Source organism: Daphnia pulicaria, chromosome 6, assembly GCF_021234035.1.
Source record: "Daphnia pulicaria isolate SC F1-1A chromosome 6, SC_F0-13Bv2, whole genome shotgun sequence".
Taxonomy (NCBI): Eukaryota; Metazoa; Arthropoda; class Branchiopoda; order Diplostraca; family Daphniidae; genus Daphnia; species Daphnia pulicaria.
In genome coordinates, this window is record NC_060918.1 from 14,368,406 (window position 1) to 14,392,559 (window position 24,154).

Consider the following 24,154-nt stretch of genomic DNA (forward strand, 5'->3'; position numbering starts at 1 on the left):
GGTAATCAATAGGTAAGGGATAAATAGATGGGTAAAGTAAAGTGGGAACATATACAGTAAATGTCAATAAATGTTAAGTGGAACACATCCAAATTCTGAATAAAACACAAGTCCCCGTTACCAAATCCCTCGAAAAATTACAAGTCCAAAAAAACCTAACAACCCCAACGGGCTTACAGAGAAAAACGACAGAGTCCTAAAATAACCAAAATATCACGTAAAAAAGTACAAGTCCAAAATCACACCCAAAATACCCAAAATTGTGTCAAGTTCAACACATCCAAACTCTGAAAAAAGCAAGTCCCAAAAATAAACCCAAATGCCACCGATACTTGGTTGCAACGAAAAAAAACCAAGTCCTCAAAAAAAAACCAAACGACCGACTGGCTCACGGTGGAAGATGTAAAAGTCCATAAATGGATGAAAAAAAAAGTCCCGGGCAGTAAGGAATTGGGCAGTGGGATTATACGAGTGGCGTTTTGCTGCATGTGTGCTGTGCTGTGCGCTTGGGTGATTGCGTCTAGCAAGGTGGTTCGCCGTCCTTGGACGGGCATCTGGTATACTAGTCTCTTTGCAACAACCCGCGGTGCGTCCCATTCAACCTTGACTTTGTCTGTGAAACTGTTTGTTTGTTTGTTTGTACGTTTGTTTGTTTGTGCATCCCGCTTTGCTGTTTGTCTGTAGCGGCGAGACGCATCCAGGTGCGAAAGATTAGAGTCGAGGCGCATTCATCGTTTAAGGCGCTTCACCCCACTCTCAAACACTCATCCATCTCTCTGCTCTGCTCGGTACTCTCAACTGCATCTCGCAGCTGCCGCTGTACATACCACATGAGCGCCACGAGGGTTCGAACCAAGTGGGGGGTTGGGGGTTGGAGATATTTGTTTTTTCCATTGGTAATTATCACACAATGTCCTCTATTAATTTGTATCGAGTGTTGGGTTTGAACCATGGCTTCGAATACTTGGTGGGTCCGATAGCGTTGCAACACGGTCCTCACCTCATACTCTAACCACTACACTATCAGAACTGATATTCAAATCAAGTTGAAACTCCATACAACTGCTGTCGTTGCGACTTTTGGTGCTTTTATCGTGCGCATCCACACACTACATCCATCCATCAAATGGCTTGCTACCGAACCTCATCGGCTCATGGTATAGTGGTTAGAGTGCTCGCTTAGCATGCGAGAGTTCCGAGGTTCGATCCCGGCTCAAGTCACCACTTTCGATTTTAATGAACTGAAAGTAATTATTGGAAATTAATGGTCGCTTATCTCGGGGATTGAACCCGAGTTCTCTGGCATGGTAAGCGAACGCTCTAACCACTGGACCACCAATTGATATCACATATTTACTTCAACTTCAAGTGGCTCGACACACACATGTCACACACAGCTATGCAGCTCACCGTGAGAGACGAGACGCATGCCATCGTCGACTCATGATTCTGCATATAAACCCTGCTATGCTGCTACATTCCATCACCTCATGTTATAGTGGTTAGCGTACTCGCTTGCAATGCGAGAGGTCCGAGGTTCGATCCCGGATCAAGTCACATTCAATTTTAATGAACTGAAAGTAATTATTGGAAATTAATAGTCACTCATACCGGGGATTGAACCCGAGTCTTCCTGCGTTGTTAGCAGACAGTCTAACCATTAGACCACCAATTGATGTCCGATATCAACTTCAACTTCAAGTAGCTCGGCACACACTTACACACACACACATGTCACACACAGCTATGCGGCTCGCCGTGAGAGACGAGACGCAAGCCATCGTCGACTCATTATTCTGCATATAACCCATGCTATGCTGCCATATTTCATCGGCTCATGGTATAGTGGTTAGCGTGCTTGCTTAGCATGCGAGAGGTCCGAGGTTCGAACCCGGATCAAGTCACATTCGATTTTAATGAACTGAAAGTAATTATTTGAAATTAATGGTCACTCATACCGGGGATTGAACCCGAGTCATCTGACATGGTTAGCGAACACTCTAACCACTGGACCACCAATTGATATGTGACTGTTACTTCAACTTCAAGTGACTCGGCACACACACACATGTCATCTATGCGGCTCGCCGTGAAAGACGAGACGCATGCCAACGTCGACTCACGATTCTGCATATAAACCCTGCTATGCTGCCACATTTCATCACCTCATGATATAGTGATTAGCATACTCGCTTAGAATGCTAGAAGTCCGAGGTTCGATCCCGGTTCAAGTGACAATTTTTGATGAATTTTGAAATTTGTTTGTAATTGTTGGAAATCAATGGTCCATTTCTCGGGGTTTGAACCCGAGTACTCTGTCATGATTAGCGAACACTCTAACCACTGGACCACCATTTGATATCTGTTTGATGAACCATCGATTGATATGTTATCATCTCATCATACCCAAGTAGATCGCGTTGAGACGAGACGCGTGCCGTCGTTGTTGACCCATAATTATATAACGCATAACAGCTTCACTTGCTTGGACCTATCCTAACTGAAATCGGAAACAGAATTGTCAAATCTTTTACCCTGTCGATTATTTATTTGCCGTACTTTTCCCCACACCTCGATTCCAAAGTTTTCTGTGTAAAAGAATGCGAAGAAGATATTTTTTTGCCAATAGTGTAACACTCAGACTGAAATTCTTATTTTCTGTCTTTTCCTCCAGCAAACTTTTACCTTCCTGAGACTTTGCTGATGAAAAGATTGTGAATAACAATTATTTCCTGAAACTGGACCATCCCAGCATAAATTCTTATTCACAGTCTTTCATGAGCAAACTTTTACTTTACTGTTATTTTGGTGATGATAAGATTGCGAATAAGAAAAATTTCCTAAAACTGGACCATACCACGTTAATCTAACCAAAACAAAACAAAGTGTCGACTGCTATAACCAAAACAAAACAAAGTGTCGACTGCTATTATAGAAAAGTTTGTTGTTTTCAGTTGAAAGAGCTTCTGGGACTTGGCCGCTAGGTGGCACCGGTGAAACGACTTTCTTTCCTTTCAACTCTAAGGAAATTACAAATATATATCAAACTATTAATTACAAGTATAGGAACATTTATTAAGTTAACTAATAATTTTTTGTGCTTTTTTTGCTGCTGATGTAAAAAAATTTACACAGCCGACATAGGAAACCTCGGAGATTCCCGTCCTCTAGATTAAGTAGCCCATGCTCCTCCTTGGCGTCCTTGCTTAGCCGCTACTCCTTGCAGGCTGCAGTGGCAGCAATTTTTTTTGAATTTGTTTTCCCTTAAGTAAGAATGACGACAAGAACCATCGTATTGAAGTTCTATTTAACTAATCGTGTTTTTACGAAGAAACAGATGTACTCATAGCCGTTCCCATATGAACGCTTTATTTTGTGAAATCGAAAGAGATGTTTTAGTAAAGCTTCAAAAACTGATTATGTGATGGACAGTGAAACCGTTCAAGAGAATACTGGCCATACCAGTTCAGTGATACCTGATGGTAATTATTTGTTATACTTTGAGTATTTTATTGTGTTTTGTGTTTATCATTAATCATAACTTTTTTAGATCAGATGCCATTCATCCTGTGAGAGTTCTCTCAAACCAGGTTGATAGCAAGGTTGATAGTCAAATAGTTGAAGAGAACGTGCCAGTTCAGTGATCTCTTGCTGCAGGTAATTATTTGCTACTCTTTTCGAATATATTGTGTCCTGTGTTTATGGTTAATCTTAACTTTTCTTAAATTAGATGCCATATGTCATGTGACAGTTCTCTCAAACCAAGTTGATAGTCAAATAGAAGAAGAGAATACTGGCCGTGCCAGTTCAGTGATCTCTTGCTGCAGGTAATTATTTGCTACTCTTTTCGAATATATTGTGTCCTGTGTTTATGGTTAATCTTAACTTTTCTTAATTTAGATGCCATTAGTCATGTGACAATTCTTTCAAACGTACCAAGTTAATAGTCAAATAGAAGAAGAGAATACTGGCCGTGCCAGTTCAGTGATCTCTTGCTGCAGGTAATTATTTGCTTTCTTTTAGAATATACTGTGTTCATGATTAATCTTATCTTTTTAAAAACCAATAGCCATCCATCCTGTGACAGTTCTCTTATACCGGGTTGATATTCAAATAGATGAAGATAATACTGGCCATACCAGTTTCAGTGATAACTGATGGTAATTATTTGTTATACTTTGAGTATTTCATTGTGTTATGTTTTTATTATTAATCATAAATTTTTTAGATCAGATATGCCATTCATCCTGTGACAGTTCTCTCAGGCCACGTTGATAGTCAAATAGTTAATAGTTAAAGGGAACACTGGCCGTGCCAGTTCAGTGATCTCTGCTGCTGGTTAGTTATTTGCTAATATTTAAAAAAATACTGTGTCCTATGTTTATGGTTAATCTTAACTTTTCTTAAATCAGATGCCATCCTTTTTATGACAGTTCTCTCAAACCATGTTGATAGTCAAAATAAATGATGATAATCTGTCAGCGGACACTTGGTTGTGTGGTTAGAGTACCCGCGCCGTGATTCGTTGAGTCGCACGTTCAAGTCTCTTGCTGGAAGTTCATTTTGAATTTTCGCCTTTTGCGCGGAAAACTGTTTCTGTTGATTATTTAAATTCGTATTTTGTAACCGGAATTATATATGTATTGGTGTCGTGGTTAGCACGCTCGCCGTGTAATCATGAAGTCGGTGGTTCGATACTCCATCCAGACAAATGTTTTACTGATTTTTTTTTTCGCCAATCAATAAAAAAAATTATAGCAGACAACTTCATTGTTTATCTCACAATACGGCGAAACGTCAGATATTGTGTGTTACAGTTTTTGTTGTTATTCACTGTTGATTCAACTGAAAATTTTGCTGGTTCCATATATATTGAAAAGTCAAAGGTGAGATTGGTTCAATTTTATTCATTGTGAGAATTTGCATTATGAAACTGTAAAACAAGACAAATTGGGCAAAATGAATGTTAAACTGGTTTGGCTTAGTGATTCATGCTTTGTTTTGTATTTCTTATTCGCAGTCTTTTCATCACAAAATCTCAGGAAAGTGGAAGTCTGCTGAAGAAAAGACTGCGAATAAGAATTTCTGCTGGCATGGTACAGTTTTAGGAAATAATTCTTATTCACAGTCTTTTCATCACCAAAATCTCAGTAAAGTAAAAGTTTGCAGATGAAAAGACTGTGAATAAGAATTTCTGCTGGGATGGCCCAGTTTTGGGAAATGATTCTTATTCGCAGTCTTTTCATCAGCAGAATCTCAGTAAAGCACAAGTAAACTGAAGAAAAGACTGCGAATAAGAATTTCTGCTGGTATGGTCCACTTTTAGGAAATAATTCTTATTCGCAGTCTTTTCATCTACAAAATCTCAGTAAAGTAAAAGTTTGCTCAAGAAAAGACTGCGAATAAGAATTTTTGCTGGGATGGTCCAGTTTTAGGATATTATTCTTATTCACAGTCTTTTCATCAGAAAAATCTCAGTATTAAAGTAAAAGTTTGCTCAAGAAAAGACTGCGAAAAAGAATTTCTGCTGGGATGGCCCAGTTTAAGGAAATAATTCTTATTGACTCATGTTGTTTTGTATTTCAGCATTTGATTGGTGGCTTATTCATCGATTTCGCTGTGTATTTACGACCGCCTTTAAGTCAACGACTAAATTCAGGATTTGAATTCTAAGGTAATCTGATTTTCCGATACCATTTCTAGATATAGTCTTAATCATCAATGTTGAAAGCTTTGTTAAGTGTGGGTAAATCTTGGTTATGTGTGTCATTAATTATGAATTGATTGTGTTTTCAGTGTTTTGGTTTCATCATGTGATCTAAACTTAAGGTATCAAGTATATTTTAGCTTCTGTATATCATTTTGGGGTCATTGATTTTCCATACTTTGGTATACGTCGGTGGAGTATTGGATAACGTTCGCTTCCGTACTAAGAGGTTTATCCTTCACATCTAGATTAAGTCAATTCTGTTTTTTGGTTTTGAATAAATGTCTGTGATTGATAACTATGTGCTATGCCTTGCATCTACTTGAAAAAAAAAACAACTGCTAGAAATCGCCAGCTCCCGGCTATTTTGTCGTCGAATTGATTTTTCATGTCATCGGCCCGTGGTGCTGTGGTTAGCGTGGCGGATTTCAAACATTGAGGTTGATGGTTCAAAACTGATTCCGTGAAAAAAAAAAAAAATTGTTTATTTCAAATCTGTGTTTCTTTCACTGAACTTGGTGCATTTGTGTTGCTTTTGTGTTTTAATACTAATATGTGTTTTTTTGTTGCCATTCTTCAGCGGGATCTACAATATTCGAGTCGCCGGTTATTCCAACTTCGAGATGTCTTCCAGCTTCCTACAGCATCACAACACTCATTTCTCAAGTAAAGTACTTTCCGAATTCCATCAATTTAAAGTCCGTAGCATGTTATCTTAGCCTGCTAAAGACTTAATAGTTGTGGTGTCCGACGGTTTTCAGCCAATTTGTGCTGGTCTTGGTGTAGCGGTTAGCATTATGGCTTTCAAACAGCCACAATTGCGATTGAAATCCCGATCAAGTCAGCATCAAGTTGAGCGTCAATGAAAATAATTGTATTACTTTTGCCATTTTTGGAGGTATGTCTTTTGTGTAACGAACAGTCGACAACCGGAGAGGAGCTAACCTGCGATGCGTATTTGTTTATCAGATGTGAACCTTAACCGGGCTGTACCACTGGGATATTGAGCACCGGGTGTCGACGGCTTATGTTCGTATTTGTGTTTAGTTTTAAGCTTTTTGAACATTTGTGCGGTGTAAAGTCCTCCAAAAGCCCTCCAAAAAGCCCTCCACTGATAGTAGCGAATTTTTTTTGGAAAATTAGGGGTTATTTTGCTGATCTGAAAATGCCACCGCGTCGCGAATTAACTCGAGAGGAAAAGGATGAGAAGAATAGGAAGGCTAGGGAAAAAAGAAGTCTCGAAGACCCGGAGGCAAAACAAGTTAGATTGGCGGCTCAGAGGGAAAAGGCCAAGTTCGTCCGTGAAGAGAAGCGTCGTCGGCTCAATCCCGAAGATGATCAGGCTGCAAAGAATTTGAAGGCGCAAAAGGCGAGAGAAGACCGTCAGGCAGAGGCACCTGACGAAAGAGCGTTGAGGCAGAGGTTAGATGCGGACCGGAAAAGAGTCGCCCGTGCTAGCGAGACGGGAGTTGAGCATCAAGCTAGGCTGCTCGATCAAAGAATCCGGCAGCAACTCCTTAGGCAGGAGCAGAATGAAGAAGATGATCGTGCTCGACTGTTGGCCGAGGAGGAGCGGGTAGCAGTTCTTCGGCACGGAGAACAAAATCTGCACGAAGAAGAAAATCGTATTCGATTGGATGCTGAGGCAGAGCGGCAGGCTGGTCTTTTTCAATCAGAAGAAAATCGTTTGCGATTGGAAGCCGAGGCAGAGAGGCAGGCTGGTCTTCTTCAAACAGAAGAAAATCGTGTTCGATTGCAGGCCGAGGCGGATCGGCAAGCTGCCCTTCGTCAACAAGAAACGGCATCTATCTTGCGAGCGATGAATCAGAGAACAACGTCTGATCGTTCAACGGTTGTTCTTGCCAATGATGCTGTGGCAGAGCGTCCAGCAAGACAACAACACCAGGCAGGAAAGACAGCTGTCGGCAACCGAGAAACTCCTGAAGAGCAACGAGCTCGATTGCAATCCCAGGCATTACGGATGAGAATTCTGCGGCAAGATGAATCTGAAGAAGAGAGATCAGCTAGGCTTCGAGATCAGGCCTTGAGGCAAAAAGCTCTGCACCACGAAGAATCAGAAGCAGAAAAGTTGGCTCGACTACGGGAACAGTCATTACGGCAAAAAGCTCTGCGGAACGGGGAATCGGAAGCAGAGAAATCAGCTAGGCTACGCGAACAGGCTCTGCGGCAAAGTTCCTTGCGTAGCGAAGAATCGGAAGCAGAAAAAGCAGCTAGGCTGCGTGAAAAGGCTCTGCGGCAAAGTTCTCTGCGCAACAAGGAATCGGAAGCCGAAAAATCAGCCAGGCTTGGCGCACAGTCTCTGCGGCAAAGTTCTCTGCGCAACGAGGAATTGGAAGCCGAAAAAGTAGCTAGGCTGCGCGAACAGTCTCTGCGGCAAAGATGTCTTCGGAATCAAGAAATTGAAGCAGAAAATGTGGCACGACTTCGTGATCAATTAGTCCGTCAGGAAGGTTTACGCGACAACGAAACTGAAGAAAGCAATCTTTCTCGACTTCAGGATCAGTCATCACGCCAGGAAGTCGTACGAGAAAAGGAAACCACAACGGAACGAATAGAGCGCGCCATCTCTGATAGATTTCGTCAGCAAGTCAATGTGTTCGACGAAATTGAGCAGGAAGGTCGCGTTGAACACTCTGATTTCATGGCTGATTACAGAGCGACCGAGAACGAAGAAGAAACTGCTATGAGGCGTGAAGAGGATCGGCTTCGAACAGAGTTACGTCGAGAACTTGAAGAACAACGAGAGCGAGAAAACGAAGAATTGCGAGCCAGGGATGCACTTGATCATGGCGAAATTAATCCAATTGAAAATGAAGAAGACGAAGCTCTTCGTTTGCAGTTGATGACTGAACGCGACCGGCGTGGAAATCCAAGAACTCATCGGCAGGCTTGCAAAGAAATCGTGGCAGAGGACCGCGTTCACTTGCATGATTGCGGAGATTTGACCAAGATTTGCTCGGAATGTGATGCCAAACATTTCGCGAAAGAAATGCCGAAAGACAAGAAGTTCCAGCAATGCTGCGCAAAGGGCAATGTCATTCTTCCACCTGCTAAGCCGTGTCCAGAACCATTGGCCAGCCTCTTGCAAAACCGGCATCCCAAATCGAAACATTTCATGAAGCAGATTCGAAATTACAACAGCGCCCATGCTTTCGCCTCTATGGGAGCTAAATTTTCAACGCCGCCGGGTCGCGGCCCGACCTGTGTACGCATCCATGGTCAGATTTACCACCAAACTACTCCTCTCGGTCAGACGGCAAATCCCAGATACTCTGATTTGTATTTTTTGGATTCTGCGCAGGCTACTGATTTCAGGGCGAATATCGAAATGATGTCAGGTTGTTGTAGAACTTTGATGGAAGAGCTGGACGCTATGCTTCGAGAAATGAATCCTTACGCCTTGACCTACAAGATGATGCGTCAGGTTCTTGAAGAAGAATATGTTCAACGTGAAGCTGAAAATCTTCCTCACTACACTGTCGGCATGATCATCACTTGCGATAGGAGAAATGTCGACCAACGAAGATACAACTGTCCAACGGTCAACGAAATTGCTGTGGTTTTCAAAAGCACTGACGGTGAACCACCAGCCTACAGAGATATTCGTGGCCATCTCTACATTCCCGTCAGAGGCCGACGATTCATCCAGATTGACACAAAAAAGGTTATGTGTGATCCGATGTGTTACCCACTTTTATTTCCGAACGGTGACGACGGTTGGCAAATCAACATGCCTTATACCACCACCAGACGGAGAGAGAGAGATGAAGCGGCAGCAATGGCCATGATTGTTGAAGAAGATGAAGAGGAGCAGATTGATCCCTTGTGGCTCAACCCCAGAGTTTTAATTCGTGAGGAAATGGCCGCAGCAGATGGCAATGCTGTGATTGAAAATGAGACAGGTGAAGAACAAGAACCAGAAGCGGACGAGGAGAACGACGATCGACCACCGAACAGAAACAGAGGCCCACGCTCAAGAGTGACGCAAGCCGAATTTTACAGTTCGCGCATATCAGTTCGTGGTGATTTCAACAACGTTTTGGCTGGGGGTCCCGTCACTCAGATGTATTTTGTCGATTCTTACGTCAAGACCGAGGGGAGTCGCCTAGATTGGCTCAGACGAAACCAGAAAGAGCTGCATGTTGAGCGCTACTGCGGTCTGATGGATTACATCAACAATCGAGCAGAGAGAGCAAATTTGGCAGTTGGCTCGATCTACATTCTCCCTTCGTCTTTTATTGGCAGTCCTCGAGCCATGAAACAAAATTACCAAGACGCTATGGCAATTTGTGGAAAATTTGGCAAACCGACTTTTTTTGTGACGTTTACCTGCAATCCCAAGTGGAGGGAAATTGTTGCTAATATCCCAAACTACTTGACGGCTTCCGATCGTCCCGATATGGTCGCAAGAGTATTCCACTTGAAGAAGAAAGAGTTGGTCGACGACATCGAGAAAAAGCAAATATTGGGTTTCGCCGCGGCCAGAATCGAAGTCATCGAATTTCAGAAACGTGGACTGCCTCATTGCCACATGCTGGTGTGGGTCGACAGCCGTGACGCTCCTTCGACACCAGAGGATATGGATAAGACCATCTGCGCTGAAATTCCCGACAAGACACTCTATCCAAGACTTTACGACTCTGTTATGGCTCACATGATTCACGGTCCGTGTGGAGCCATCAACAAAAATTCTCCCTGCATGGATGAAGAGGGCTGCAGTAAAAAGTTCCCCAAAGACTTCAACGCAGAGACTATGATCAATGACAACGGCTATCCGACGTATAAAAGAAGAAACACTGGTGTTGTACATCGTTTGAAAAGGGGGCACACTCACTATGAAGTGGACAACCGATGGGTTGTTCCTTATAACCCTTGGTTGCTACTGAAATATGATTGTCACATCAACATCGAGTATTGCGCCAATATGACCACTGTCAAGTACATCTTCAAGTATGTGTACAAAGGTCACGACTGCAGCAACATTGAAACGAAAACTGGAACGCATCAGCAGGCTGGAGAAGAAAACGAGCAGGTTTTTGTTTGGGACGAAATCTCCACCTTTACGGACACCCGTTACGTCAGCGCGCCAGAAGCCGCCCATAGAATCTTCAAGTTTCCTCTCAGCGATCGTTCTCATACCATCACCCGACTAGCCGTGCATCTGCCTCTTGAACAGTCCGTCTTTTTCCAACCGGGCAACGAGGAACAGGCAGTCATCAATGCCGCGACCAAAGAAACGACGTTAACTGCTTGGTTCATCTTGAATCGGGATAATGAAGAAGCGAGACAGTATTTTTACCGAGAAATTGTCCATCATTTCTGTTTCGTTAGGTCGGGTGAACGTTATTATTGGAAACCACGAAGAAGAAATATTAAAATCATAGGCCGCTTATATACCGTGGGCGTCCGTCAAGTTGAGCGATACTGCCTTCGCTTGCTTCTCATCAACGTCAGAGGATCAACCAGCTTTGAAGATCTCCGCACGGTCAACGGTGTCCTTCTACCGACGTTTAAATCAGCCGCTTCTGCTTTGAATTTGCTGGAGGACGACAGCGTTTGGGAGAAGACCTTGGACGATGCCGCCGCCTTTGAAATGCCGGAGCGATTGAGACAGCTCTTTGTCGATGTCTGCCTCTTTTGCAATCCTACCGACGCTCTTCATCTCTTTGATCGGTCTCTGCCCCACCTTATGGAAGATTTCATTCGAACTGGTCACGATGCGGAAGTCGCCAAAAACTTGACTTTGAAATGGATTCAAGACAAGTTGATTCTCCACAATAGAACAATGGAAGAACTCTCTTTGCCTGTTCCTGACTTTCAGCTTATTCGCCAAATTATTGAAGCTCAACTCGAAGAGAATACTGCAATTACCCGGATAGAAAAGAGACGATTGGGTGAACTGATGGTTACTCAATTGAACGAAGGTCAACGAGCCGCCTATGATCAAGTCATGGCTGCCATCAACGACAACAACAACTCAGTTCCCCATCAGTATTTTTTGGATGGTCCTGGAGGTACTGGCAAGACCTTTTTGTACAACACTCTGATCACCGTACTGCAAGGCCAAGGGAAGACAGTCATCGCCGTCGCTTCTACCGGCATCGCTTCTACGTTGTTGATTGACGGCTCAACATACCATTCCCAATTTAAGATCTACCCTCCAATTACCGAAGTTACCAGATCGAAAATTGTAGATGGAAGCACTCTCGCTAATTTGATTTTAAGTGCCGTTCTCATCATTTCCGACGAAGCCACAATGAAGACAAATCACGCTCTCGACGCTTTTAATTTCCTCTTTCAAAAATTGGAAAAGAAAAATATACCTCATGGTGGAAAAGTCCTTCTTCTTGGTGGTGACTTTCGTCAATGTTTACCAGTCGTCCGACATGGAAACAGGGTGAAGGTGGTGGAAGCTACAATCCGAAATAACGCAACGTGGCCTCTGTTTCGTCATTTTCGTCTAACCCAGAATATGCGTACCGTGGCCGGCAATCAAGACTACGCTGACTGGCTTATTCAGCTTGGAAACGGTACTCTGCCAACGAATCCAAGACTTAACAATCCCGATCTCATCGAAATTCCTGCCGAATTTCTGGACTTTGGACGGAATTTGATTGAGTACGTCTTTGGTGTTCCTTCTCTTCTTTTGGATCCAGAGGTATCTCAGCAGATTTGCAGTCGAGCCATTCTCTGTCCGAAGAACGAAGACTGCCTACGGATCAACAATCAGATCATCAAAGACATGCCTGGAATAGTTCATCAGTACAAAAGCATCGACACGATTGATTCGGACGATCCTGAAGAAATTGCCAATTATCCAACCGAGATTCTCAACACCTTTAATGTGTCCGGAATTCCCACTCATGTTCTCAAGTTGAAAGTGGGAGCCATCATCATTCTGCTCAAGAACATTGATTCGCGTAAGGGTCTCTGCAATGGCACCCGTCTCATCATCAGGGCCCTCAGAGAAAATCTGATCGTTGCAGACATCGCTTCCGGCAAGAACAAGGGTCACACGGTTTACATCCCGCGAATGACGCTGTCGCCCACCGATTCCGATCTTCCTGTCACACTCAAGAGGCTCCAGTTTCCTGTGCTGTTGGCATTTGCCATAACCATCACCAAGTCACAGGGCCAGACTTTTGATCGTGTCGGCATTTTCCTCCCGGAGCCTGTCTTTTCTCACGGTCAGCTGTATGTGGCTTTTTCACGTGCAACATCGAAAGAAGGTTCATAAATAATTTTATAGATTTTTGTTTACTTCTTTTACTTAATAGTATTTTTTACATTATTGTTTTTCTATTGGGGAAAAAACCCATAGGAGTGAAAGTCGAAATAGCTGAATCTGCAAAGCAAGGACGGCTTTTCAGAAATCACCTGACAGCCACTGAAGAGGAAAAAGAAAAAGTATTCACCGTCAATATTGTTTACAAAGAAGTCCTTTTGTAAACACATCATCATCACACAGTTAAACGACTTAATCCTTTATACCATTCGTCCGTAGTCAACCCCTGAAAACCTTACTGGATCCCTTTTTCCTTTCTATTCCTTTCTTTCCCAGCTTTTCAAACCCAAGAGGAACTAAATTCCGCCTCGGTCTACGGGCCAAAAAATGGAGCACGGGCATGGCCATGGGGTAGTACCCATGTGCGCTCAACCGTGAATTAATAATATTAAAGTGTATCAATAAATACCAAAAATAATTTAAAAAAAAACAAATTTCAAAATTCTCGCCAATGAAAAATATTTTAACAGTGTTTTACGAGCAATAAACATCAGTAAATGGTGTACTGGTTAGCGTACTTGCTTAAGGACAGTAATGGTAAAAGTTCAAGCCTGGCTGAGAGCCGTTATTTTTTTATATATTCTTCGGATTTCAAAACTGATAGTTTTCAAAGTATCGCACTTATAATGATGATGCCAAGTATTATTTCGCCGTTTATGAACGCTATAGCCACTACACATTTTTTTTATTTATCTGTTAATTAAAAATCGATTGATTGAAACGACCATTCGAACAGTAATTCACCCGCTTTGCTCATGCCGGGCGATTAATACAACCTTAGAATAAACCTTAAACATTGTCCGATAAACAGTCCAACAGATTTGATTACAACGAGCGATGAGTGACATCACTGAAAAAAGATTACGCATCGATGGTTCAAACCCACAGTCGGCTAATATCTTTCTGATGTAAAGAATAGCACGAGTAGCGACCGAATGATGTTTAGCGATCGGTAGCGATTTTAAAAAAATGTCTTCAAATCCAAGGACTTTAATTTTGCTCCAGCTGGGCGATATCCATGACAATATGTAAGTATGCGCTATGCACCTGGTCACGTCGGGACTTTAATAATCATACCGCTGTTGGTGTAGTGGTTAGAGCACTGGGTAGGTGACGCTAAGGTTGGTGGTTCAAACCCACTCTTGGCAAACAACTGTGTAATAATGCAAATATTCTTAAAAACGAATAATTCAAAAACCGATGCAAATAAATCGATTTTGCTCATGATGAGTTGTTACCATCACAATCTGTAAGTATGCGTTAACCTCCTGATCACGTTGGGACTTGATTTCCACCACCGCTGTTGGTGTAGTGGTTATAGCATTGTATTGGTAGTTCAATCATTGATGGTTCAAGCCCACTCTCGATAAACATCTATTACATGTAGAAAATAATCTCTCAATTGAGTAATTCTTATACTGATGCCTATAAATCGATTTTGCTCACGCTGGGCGATAACCATGACTATGTGTGAGTATGCGCTGTCAACTTGGTGACGTCGGGACTGTTGAAGTTAATGAGCACCGCTGTTGGTGTAGTGGTTATAACATTTGATTGATAATACAAAGGATGGTGGTTCAAACCCACTCTCGGAGAACAACTGTCTAATGAATCAATTATTTTCAATATCGATGAATTCACACACCGATGATAATATGTCGATTTTGCTCACGCTGGGCGATAACCATGACTGTGTGTGAGTATGCACTGTCCACTTGGTGACTCCGGGACTGTTGTCACTCATTATCACCGCTGTTGGTGTAGTGGTTAAAACATTGGATTGTTAATACGAAGGTTGATGGTTCAAACCCACTCTGGGCATTTAACTATGTAATGAAACAAATAGTTTTACAATAGAATAATTCTGATACTGATGCCAATTAATCGTTTTGCTCACGCTGGGCGATAACCATGACAATGTGTTAGGTATGCGCAGTCAACTTGGTCGCAAAGGGACTTTTAACAAGAATGAGCATCGCTTTTGGTGTAGTGGTTATAACATTGGTTTAATTATTCCAAGTTCAGTGGTTCAAACTCACTCTCGGAAAACAACTGTCTAATGAATCAATTATTTCCAATATCGTTGAATTCAAACAGCGATGATAATAAGTCGATTTTGCTCACACTGGGCGATAACCATGACTATGTGTGAGTATGCGCTGTCCACTTGGTGACGTCGGGACTGTTGACGTTTCTGAGCACCGCTGTTGGTGTAGTGGTTATAACATGGGATTGGTAATACAAAGTAGGTGGATCTCACCCACTGTGGGCAATTAATTGTCTAATGAATAAATTAATACAATAACCGATGAATTCTAACACCATTGTAAATAAAACGCTTTTGCTCTCGCCGGGTGATAAATATTGCAAAGTTAAGTATGCGCTATACATTTGGTCAAGTTGGAAAATCGTCATAAACACTGCTGTTGTTGAAGTGGTTATAGATTTGGATTAGTAAGAAAAAGGTTAATGGAACAAACCCACTTTCAGGCAAATAACAATCGAATGAATAAAATAGTTCCCGGAACGGTGAATGATTACAATGATGCAAAAAAATCGATTTTGTTCTTGCTGGGCGATGAACCTCACGTTGGTAATTTTACCGCCGTAGGCAATTGCTCTTTTGAAAAGTTTGCATAAACAATGAGACTGTTGGTATAGTCAGAATTACTCGAGAAAAAATAACAGGAGATTAAGCAATAAAATGTTAGCAACAGCCATTCGTTTCGGCCCTGAATTTGCTATTTAAGACAGTTTACTGGCTTACGACTATCCATTCGTCGAGCTGATAAGCTTGCTTTTCTATATTCACTCAAAGAATGGTGGTTCAAACCCACTCTTGACAAACAATTGTCTAATGAAGCAAATAGTCTTTATTTCGCTAAATGCAAACTCCGATGTAAATAAAACGCTTTTGCTCACGCTGAGTGATAACTATGACAATATGTAAGTATGCGCTATCCACCTGGTCACCTCGGAAAATGATTTAAATAACGTAGTTGGTGAAGTGGTTATGGCATTGAATAGGTAAATTAAGGGTTGGTGGTTCAAATACACTCTCAGGAAAACAACATTGGAATGAAACAAATAGTTCCAGAAACGATGAATTCTTACACTGATGCAAATAAATCGATTTTGTTCTTGCTGGGCGATGATACTGAAAATTTTAAAGTATGCACTACCCATTAGGTCCCGTCGAGACTTGCATTGAATTATGCTTATTAATATTAATTTAATAATGCACCCATTTTCGTTTATTTTTGCTGACCATGACAATATAGATGTATGCAGAATCCATTTGGTCACATCAAGACTTGCAACCAAACACCGCTGTTGGTGTAGTGGTTATAGCATTGGATTGATAACTCAAAGCGTGGTGGTTCAAACCTACTTTCGGCAAACAACCGTCTAATGAAGCAAATTGTGTCAATATCGATAAAGTTAAACTACGATGATGTTGAAACGCTTTTGCTCACGCTGGGTTATAACTATGACATTGTGTAAGTATGCGCTATCCACATAGTCACGTCGGAACTTGCTTACATACACCGCTGATGGTGTAGTGGTTATAGCATTGGATTGGTAATCCAAAGGATGTCGGTTCAAACCCGCTCTCGGCAAAACTATGTATGTAAAAATATGTCATGTAAAAGAATCGCAAGTTGGGTATGAATAAAGATTTGACACTGTAACAGTTTTGTCCGCACATTTAACGACGATTTATAGCAACTCTTGCAACATTCATTCACAACTCCATGGCTCAGTGGTTAGAGTGACGGATTCAGGATTCAGCGGACCAGTGTTCAAATGAAACTCAAGACAGTAACAAGTAAAATGAAGAATACACGGGCAGGTAATCAATAGGTAAGGGATAAATAGATGGGTAAAGTAAAGTGGGAACAAATACAGTAAATATCAATAAATGGCAAGTGGAAGACATCCAAATTCTGAATAAAATACAAGTCCCCGGTACCAAATCCCTAGAAAAATTACAAGTCCCAAAAAACCCTAATAACCCCAACGGGCTTACAGAGAAAAACGACAGAGTCCTAAAATGAAACCAAAATATCACGTAAAAAAGTACAAGTCTAAAATCACACCCAAAATACCCAAATACCTGAGATGTGTCAAATCCAACACCACCAAACTCTGAAAAAACCAAGTCCCAAAAATAAACCCAAATGCCACCGATACTTGGTTGCAGCGAAAAAAACAAAGTCCAAAAAAAACACCCAAAAACCGACTGGCTCACGGTGGAAGATGTACAAGTCCATAAATGGATGAAAAAAAAAAGTCCCGGGCAGTAAGGAATTGGGCAGTGGGATTATACGAGTGGCGTTTTGCTGCATGTGTGCTGTGCTGTGCGCTTGGGTGATTGCGTCTAGCAAGGTGGTTCGCCGTCCTTGGACGGGCATCTGGTATACTAGTCTACTGCTCTTTCAACTGCTCTATAAACCGCGGGCGTGTCTAAGTGACCTTGGCCTGTCTGTGATTCGGTGTGTTTGTTTGTTTGTCCGTTTGTTGTTTGTCTGTATCGGCGAGACGCAACCAGTGGCGAAAGTTTCGAATTGAGTAAGCGAGGCGTTACACACACACGTCAGCTTTCCTCATCGTTTGTCCGTTTGCGCGCGCCCTTCTCGCCACACACACACACACGGGCTCGAACCGTGTGCGTTTTTTTTTTTTTTTTTTTTTTTTTGGGACAGGGGGGGGGGATTTGTTAGTAGTCGGGTAGGTTTTTTTTCCATCGGTTATATGTCGATGTCCTCTATTAGATTCGAGTGTACTACTTGGGGTTTGAACCATGGTCGGAGAGGTGCTTCCGCCGCACATCCGATTGGGATGGCATTGTCGCACACACTCTAACCACTACACTATCAGAACTGATATTCATATCGAGTTGGAATGTGGACAGATGGTTGTTTGTTGTTGCACTTCCAGTGTTTCGTGCGCGGCGCGCGCCTTTTGTCTTGGACATGAATTTTTACATCCAATTTCCTCTATTGCATTCCAACTTTCTCATGGTGTATTGGTTAGCCTGCGCTGCTACCATGCGAGAGGTCCGAGGTTCAATCCCGGTACAAGGCGCTGTTATGAATTGTTAATTTATAAATTTCAATTTTCAATTTAGAAATTGGTGTTTATCGGGATTTGAACCTGAAAACTCACGCATGGTAAGCGAACTCGCTAACCACTTGCCCACCAATTGATATTCAAGGATGATTTCATTGAAGTGTGGTTTCAAACATCTCTGCATCTCGCGTTGCGAATGACACACAGGTGAGCGCGACGCGACGCACCATATCTCTACGACATATTTATAGATCCCGTTACTTACTTTGAAATCCATATCTCTCTTGGTGTATTGGTAAGGGTGCTCGGCTAACATGCGAGAGGTCTGAGGTTCGATCCCGGATCCAGGCGCTGTCACTATTTATTAATTTGCAACGTTTTATTTGCAGAAATTGGAGTGTTAATCGGGATTTGAATCCGAATACTCACGCATGGTAAGCGAACTTGCTAACCACCTGACGACCAATTGATGTTTTTCCTTTGATGTTATTGACAAGTTGTTTCAAACATATCTGCGTCTCGCGTCACGTCGCACAGGTGAGCGCGAAGCAATGCACCGTGTCTCTACGACATATTTTTACATCCAATTTCCTCTATTGAATTCTATCTCTCTCATGGTATATTGGTAAGCGTTCACGTCTACGGAGCGACAAGCCCGAGGTTCGATCCCGGGTCAAGGCATTCTTATGAATTGTTTATTTGTAAAGTTCAATTTTCAATTTAGAAATAGGTGTTAATCGGGATTTGAACCTGAATACTCACGCATGGTAAGCGAACTCGCTAACCACTTGCCCACCAATTGATATTCAAGGATGATTTCATTGAAGTGTGTTTTCAAACATCTCTGCATCTCGCGTTGCGAATGACACACAGGTGAGCGCGACGCGACGCACCGTGTCTCTACGACATATTTATAGACCCCGTTACTTACGATGAATTCCATATCTCTCATAGTGTCTTGGTTAGCATGCTCGGCTAACATGCGAGAGGTATGAGGTTCGATCCCGGATCCAGGCGCTGTCACTATTTATTAATTTGCAATGTTCAATTTGTAGAAATTGAGGTGACTATCGGGATTTGAACCCGAACACTCACGCATGGTAAGCGAACTTGCTAACCACTTGACCACCAATTGATGTTCATCACTGAGCTCATTTAAGAGTAGTTTCAATTATTTTGGCGTCTCGCTTTACACACGTCGCGTAGCTCTTGCCTCACACAGGTGAGCGCGACGTGACACACCGTATCTGTACGACATATTTTTACATCCAATTCCCTCTATGAGTTTCCATCTCTCTAATAGTGTATTGGTTAGCGTGCTCGGCTTATATGTGAGAGGTCCAAGGTTTGATCCCGGGCAAATACTTTGTTATTGATTATTTATTTGCAATGTTCAATTTTAATTTAGAAATGGGAGGGTCGATCGGGATTTGAACCCGAGTACTCACGCATGGTAAGCGAACTCACTAACCACTTCGCCACCAATTTAAATTAATTGTTGATCTCATTGAATAGTGGGCACCGTATGTGTTGCCCATGCCGAGTTGAAAATTATTCACTATTTTTCGCTCACGTCGGGCTGAAAAGAATTAACCCTATTTCGCTCACGACGGGTTGAAAATAATTCACCCTATTTCGCTCACGACGGGCTGCAAATAATTCATCCTATTTGCTCATGACGTGCTGCAAATAATTCAATCTATTTTGCTCACGACGGGCTGAAAATAGTTCACTCTATTTCGCTCACGACGGGCTTTAAAGAATTCACCCTATTTCACTCACGACGGGCTGAAAATAATTCAATCTATTTCGCTCACGACGGGCGGAAAATAATTCACCCTACGTTGCTCACGCCGAACTTAAAATTATTCACCCTTTTCCGCTCACGACGGGCTGAAAAGAATTCACCCTTATTTTCTCACGACGGGCAGAAAATAATTCAACGAAAGTTAATCACGACGGGCTAAAAGTCACGTGGGATGATTAACTTTCTTGATTTGGCTCACGCTTAACAAGTAGCTACAAAGAATAGTTGTAAAAAAGTGAGAATGCGTTCGACGGGCGAAACGTGTTCAAGGTACAAAAAACCGAGAATACCTTCACTCGTGGTGAAGGAATTCGAGGGAATTTTTCGGGTCAAACATAAGGTATCAGACATTCAATGACAATGGTTTAACTGGCAAATGATTTGTCCACGGGCAGGAAATTTAAGCGCAGGCTCACGCTTAACGGGCAGGAAATTTTAAAATTCCTTCAGAATACGCTGGGTCATGAGTGGATATATGAGATATCTAATGGCAGTGGTTTAACTGGTAAATGCGTAACTGAGTTCGACGGGCGAAACGTTTTCAAGGTACCAAAAACCGAGGATACCTTCACCGCGACTCGAGCCCGCGGGGGTGGGGCCCCCGAAGGGGCACCCCTGCGGCCGCGTTAGCTCGTGGTGAAGGAATTCGAGGGAATTTTTCGGGTCAAACACAAGGTATCGGAGATTCAATGACATTGGTTTAACTGGCAAATGATTTGTCCACGGGCAGGAAATTAATTCTTTTAAACTGTTAAAAACGGGCTGGAAATTTTAAGTGTCCTACAGAACACGTTGGGTGAAACATAGCAACTAATTCGCTAACGTCGGGTGATGAATTATTCTACCAATTTATTGCAAATGCAACTGTTGACTATCGATGTTGCCTCATATATGTCGATGACTTCCTCCCAAGAAAATACACCAATACCTCTCAATAGCTATGTGGTTAGAGAACAGGACTCAAGATACGATGGGCTATTGTTCAAACCGGCAACGTGGAATGTATAGAAGGAAAAAGGAAATTATGAGGTATTCAGATTGAAAGCCAAGTAAATTATTTCAAAAACTTTGTCAATTTTTATTTTCACAATTTATGAGTATTGAACCTAAAGACATTATTATGCTATGCGAACACTCTAACCAATACACCACCAATCATATATTTCACTATTACCTCTCAAGTGGTTATTCGAATTTTATATGCGAAGCTGAGTTTTGTAAGTTTCAGTAAAATACAGGAGCAAATACTTACGGGCCAAAGAATTACGTCGTGCGATTAATATTTATTGGTATTTAGAGCAAATCCGAATTAACTTAAGTGGCTGATGACTTTTCCCCCTGTATAACTGATAATACAACTCAACAGCTCAGTGGTTAGAGCTATGGATCCAGGATACAACGGCCCGTTGTTCAAGCCCTCATCGAGATAAGTACGAGATACATGTGAGTCTAAGGGGAAGGGTTACATGAGGGAGGAGTGTGCAAGGAGGGGATGGTGAGGGGTGGGGAGATAGAGAGGGGGAGGATGGGAGTGGGGAGTAGGAGGGGAGAAAGTGGGAGGGGAGAAAGTGGGAGGGGAGGATGAGGAAAGATAGGAAGAAGGAAGGGGAGATAAGAGTAGGAAGTTCGACGGACCAAACGTGTACAAGGAACAAAAAACCGAGGATACACTCACCGCGACTCGAGCCCTTGAGCGTGGGGCCCCCGAAGTGGCACCCCCGTGGGCGCGAGAGCTCGCGGTGAAGAAATCCGAGGAAATTGTCAAATCCAATTCAACCAAACTCTGAAAAATACAAGTCCCAAAAAATTCCTAAATTCCACCGATACTTGGTTGCAACGAAAAAAAAACAAGTCCACAAAAAAAACCCAAAAGACTGACTGGCTCACGGTGGAAGATGTACAAGTCCATAAATGGATGAAAAAAAAAGTCCCGGACAGCAAGGAATTGGCCAGTGGGATTATACGAGTGGCGTTTTGCTCCATGTGTGCTGTGCTGTGCGCTTGGGTGATTGCGTCTAGCAAGGTGGTTCGCCGTCCTTGGACGGGCATCTGGTATACTAGTCTACTGCTCTTCTCTTCTGTATAGCCCGTGGTTCATCCCATTCAACCTTGACTTTGTCTGTGAAACTGTTTGTTTGTTGGTTTGTTTGTTTGTTATCACCAAGCATCCAACTTTGCTGTTTGTCTGTAGCGGCGAGACGCATCCAGGTGCGAAAGATTGGAGACGAGGCGCATACATCGTTAAAGGCGCTTCATCATCCCACACACACACTTTTCCGTCTCTCTCATTGCGCGTTGGTACCTCTTTGCATCTGTGCTTCACAGTGTGTGTGTGTGTATGTGTACACCACCCGGGATCGAACCAAGTGGGGGGTTGGGGGTTTGAGACATTTTTTTTTCCATTGCTAATTATCACACAATGTCCTCTATTAATTTGTATCGAGTGTTGGGTTTGAACCATGGCTTCGAATACTTGGTGGGTCCGATAGCGTTGCAACACGGTCCTCACCTCATACTCTAACCACTACACTATCAGAACTGATATTCATTCCAAGTTGAAACTCTACACAACTGCTGTCGTTGCGACTTTTGGTGCTTTTTAGTGCGCATCCACACACTACATCCATCCATCCCATGGGTTGCTACCGAACCTCATCGGCTCATGGTATAGTGGTTAAAGTGCTCGCTTAGCATGCGAGAGGTCCGAGGTTCGATCCCGGCTCAAGTCACCACTTTCGATTTTAATGAACTGAAAGTAATTATTGGAAATTAATGGTCGCTTATCTCGGGGATTGAACCCGAGTTCTCTGGCATGGTAAGCCAACGCTCTAACCACTGGACCACCAATTGATATCACATACTTACTTCAACTTCAAGTGGCTCGACACACACATGTCACACACAGCTATGCAGCTCACCGTGAGAGACGAGACGCATGCCATCGTCGACTCATGATTCTGCATATAAACCCTGCTATGCTGCTACATTCCATCACCTTATGTTATAGTGGTTAGCGTGCTCGCTTGCAATGCGAGAGGTCCAAGGTTCGATCCCGGATCAAGTCACATTCAATTTTATTGAACTGAAAGTAATAATTGGAAATTAATGGTCGCTTATCCCGGGGATTGAACCCGAGTCATCTGACATGGTTAGCGAACACTCTAACCACTGGACCACCAATTGATATGTGACTTTTACTTCAACTTCAAGTGACTCGGCACACACACACATGTCATCTATGCGGCTCGCCGTGAAAGACGAGACGCATGCCAACGTCGACTCACGATTCTGCATATAAACCCTGCTATGCTGCTACATTTCATCACCTCATGATATAGTGATTAGCGTACTCGCTTAGAATGCTAGAAGTCCGAGGTACGATCCCGGTTCAAGTGACAATTTTTGACGAATTTTGAAATTTGTAATTAATGGAAATCAATGGTCCATTTCCCGGGGTTTGAACCCGAGTACTCTGTCATGATTAGCGAATACTCTAACCACTGGACCACCATTTAATATCTGTTAGTTACTTCAACTTCAAGTAACTCGGCAGACACACAATGTCAGCTATGCGGCTCACCATGAGAGACGAGACCCATGCCATCGTCGACGCATGATTCTGCATATAAACCCTGCTTTGCTGCTACATTCCATCACCTTCTGGTATAGTGGTTAGCATGCTCGCTTGGAGTGCGAGAGGTCTGAGGTTCGATCCCGGATCAAGTCACATTCAATTTTATTGAACTGAAAGTAATTATTGGAAATTAATGGTCACTGATCCCGGGGATTGAACCCGAGTCCTCTTGCATGGTTAGAAAACACTCTAACCACTGGACCACCAATTGATATCTGGATGTTACTTCAACTTCAAGTGTCTCGGCACACACACACATGTCAGCTATGCGGCTTGCCGTGAGAGACGAGACGCATGCCATCGTCGACCCATGATTCAGCATATAAGCCCTGCTATGGTGCTGCATTCCATCAGCTCATGGTATAGTGGTTAGCGTGCTCGCTCAGCATTGGAGACGTCCGATGTTCGAACCTGGCTCAAGTCAAAATCAATTTTAGTGAAATGAAAGGAATTATTTGAAATTAATGGTCACTCATACCGGGAACTGAACCCGAATCCGGTGACATGGTTAGCGAACACTTTATAACCACAGGACCACCAATTAATATGTAATTGTTACTTAAACTTCAAGTAGTTTTGAACACACACATACATCAGCTATGTGGCTCGCCGTTAGAGACGAGACGC

At 42.7% G+C, this 24,154-nt stretch overlaps 1 protein-coding gene and 1 long non-coding RNA gene across 3 annotated transcripts in view; both read left to right on the plus strand.

Moving 5' to 3' along the window:
- Nucleotides 1–4,594, plus strand: part of LOC124341885 — a 122,471-nt gene extending 117,877 nt beyond the window's left edge. The window contains exons 8-11 of one of the 2 annotated variants that reach the window (XR_006918653.1): nucleotides 3,556–3,657; nucleotides 4,070–4,160; nucleotides 4,229–4,338; nucleotides 4,413–4,594. This is a non-coding gene — a long non-coding RNA (uncharacterized LOC124341885). Of the gene's footprint in view, nucleotides 1–3,555; nucleotides 3,658–3,730; nucleotides 3,790–4,069; nucleotides 4,161–4,228; nucleotides 4,339–4,412 lie in introns of those variants that run through there. The other variant, XR_006918656.1, reaches the window with a different exon arrangement.
- A 2,278-nt stretch (nucleotides 4,595–6,872) lies between these two features.
- LOC124342100 lies at nucleotides 6,873–13,177 on the plus strand. The gene is made up of 2 exons (XM_046795069.1): nucleotides 6,873–12,957; nucleotides 13,050–13,177. The coding sequence occupies exons 1-2, from the start codon at nucleotides 6,873–6,875 to the stop codon at nucleotides 13,175–13,177; spliced, it is 6,213 nt and encodes a 2,070-aa protein (XP_046651025.1).
- The last annotated feature ends 10,977 nt before the right edge of the window (nucleotides 13,178–24,154 follow it).

Bases quoted from the DNA above. Each gene is read 5' to 3' on its own strand.
- LOC124342100 (XM_046795069.1), top strand. From the start codon at position 6,873: ATGCCACCGCGTCGCGAATTAACTCGAGAGGAAAAGGATGAGAAGAAT. The intron at 12,958-13,049 runs GTTCATAAATAA...AAAAACCCATAG, and splicing joins ACGTGCAACATCGAAAGAAG to GAGTGAAAGTCGAAATAGCT.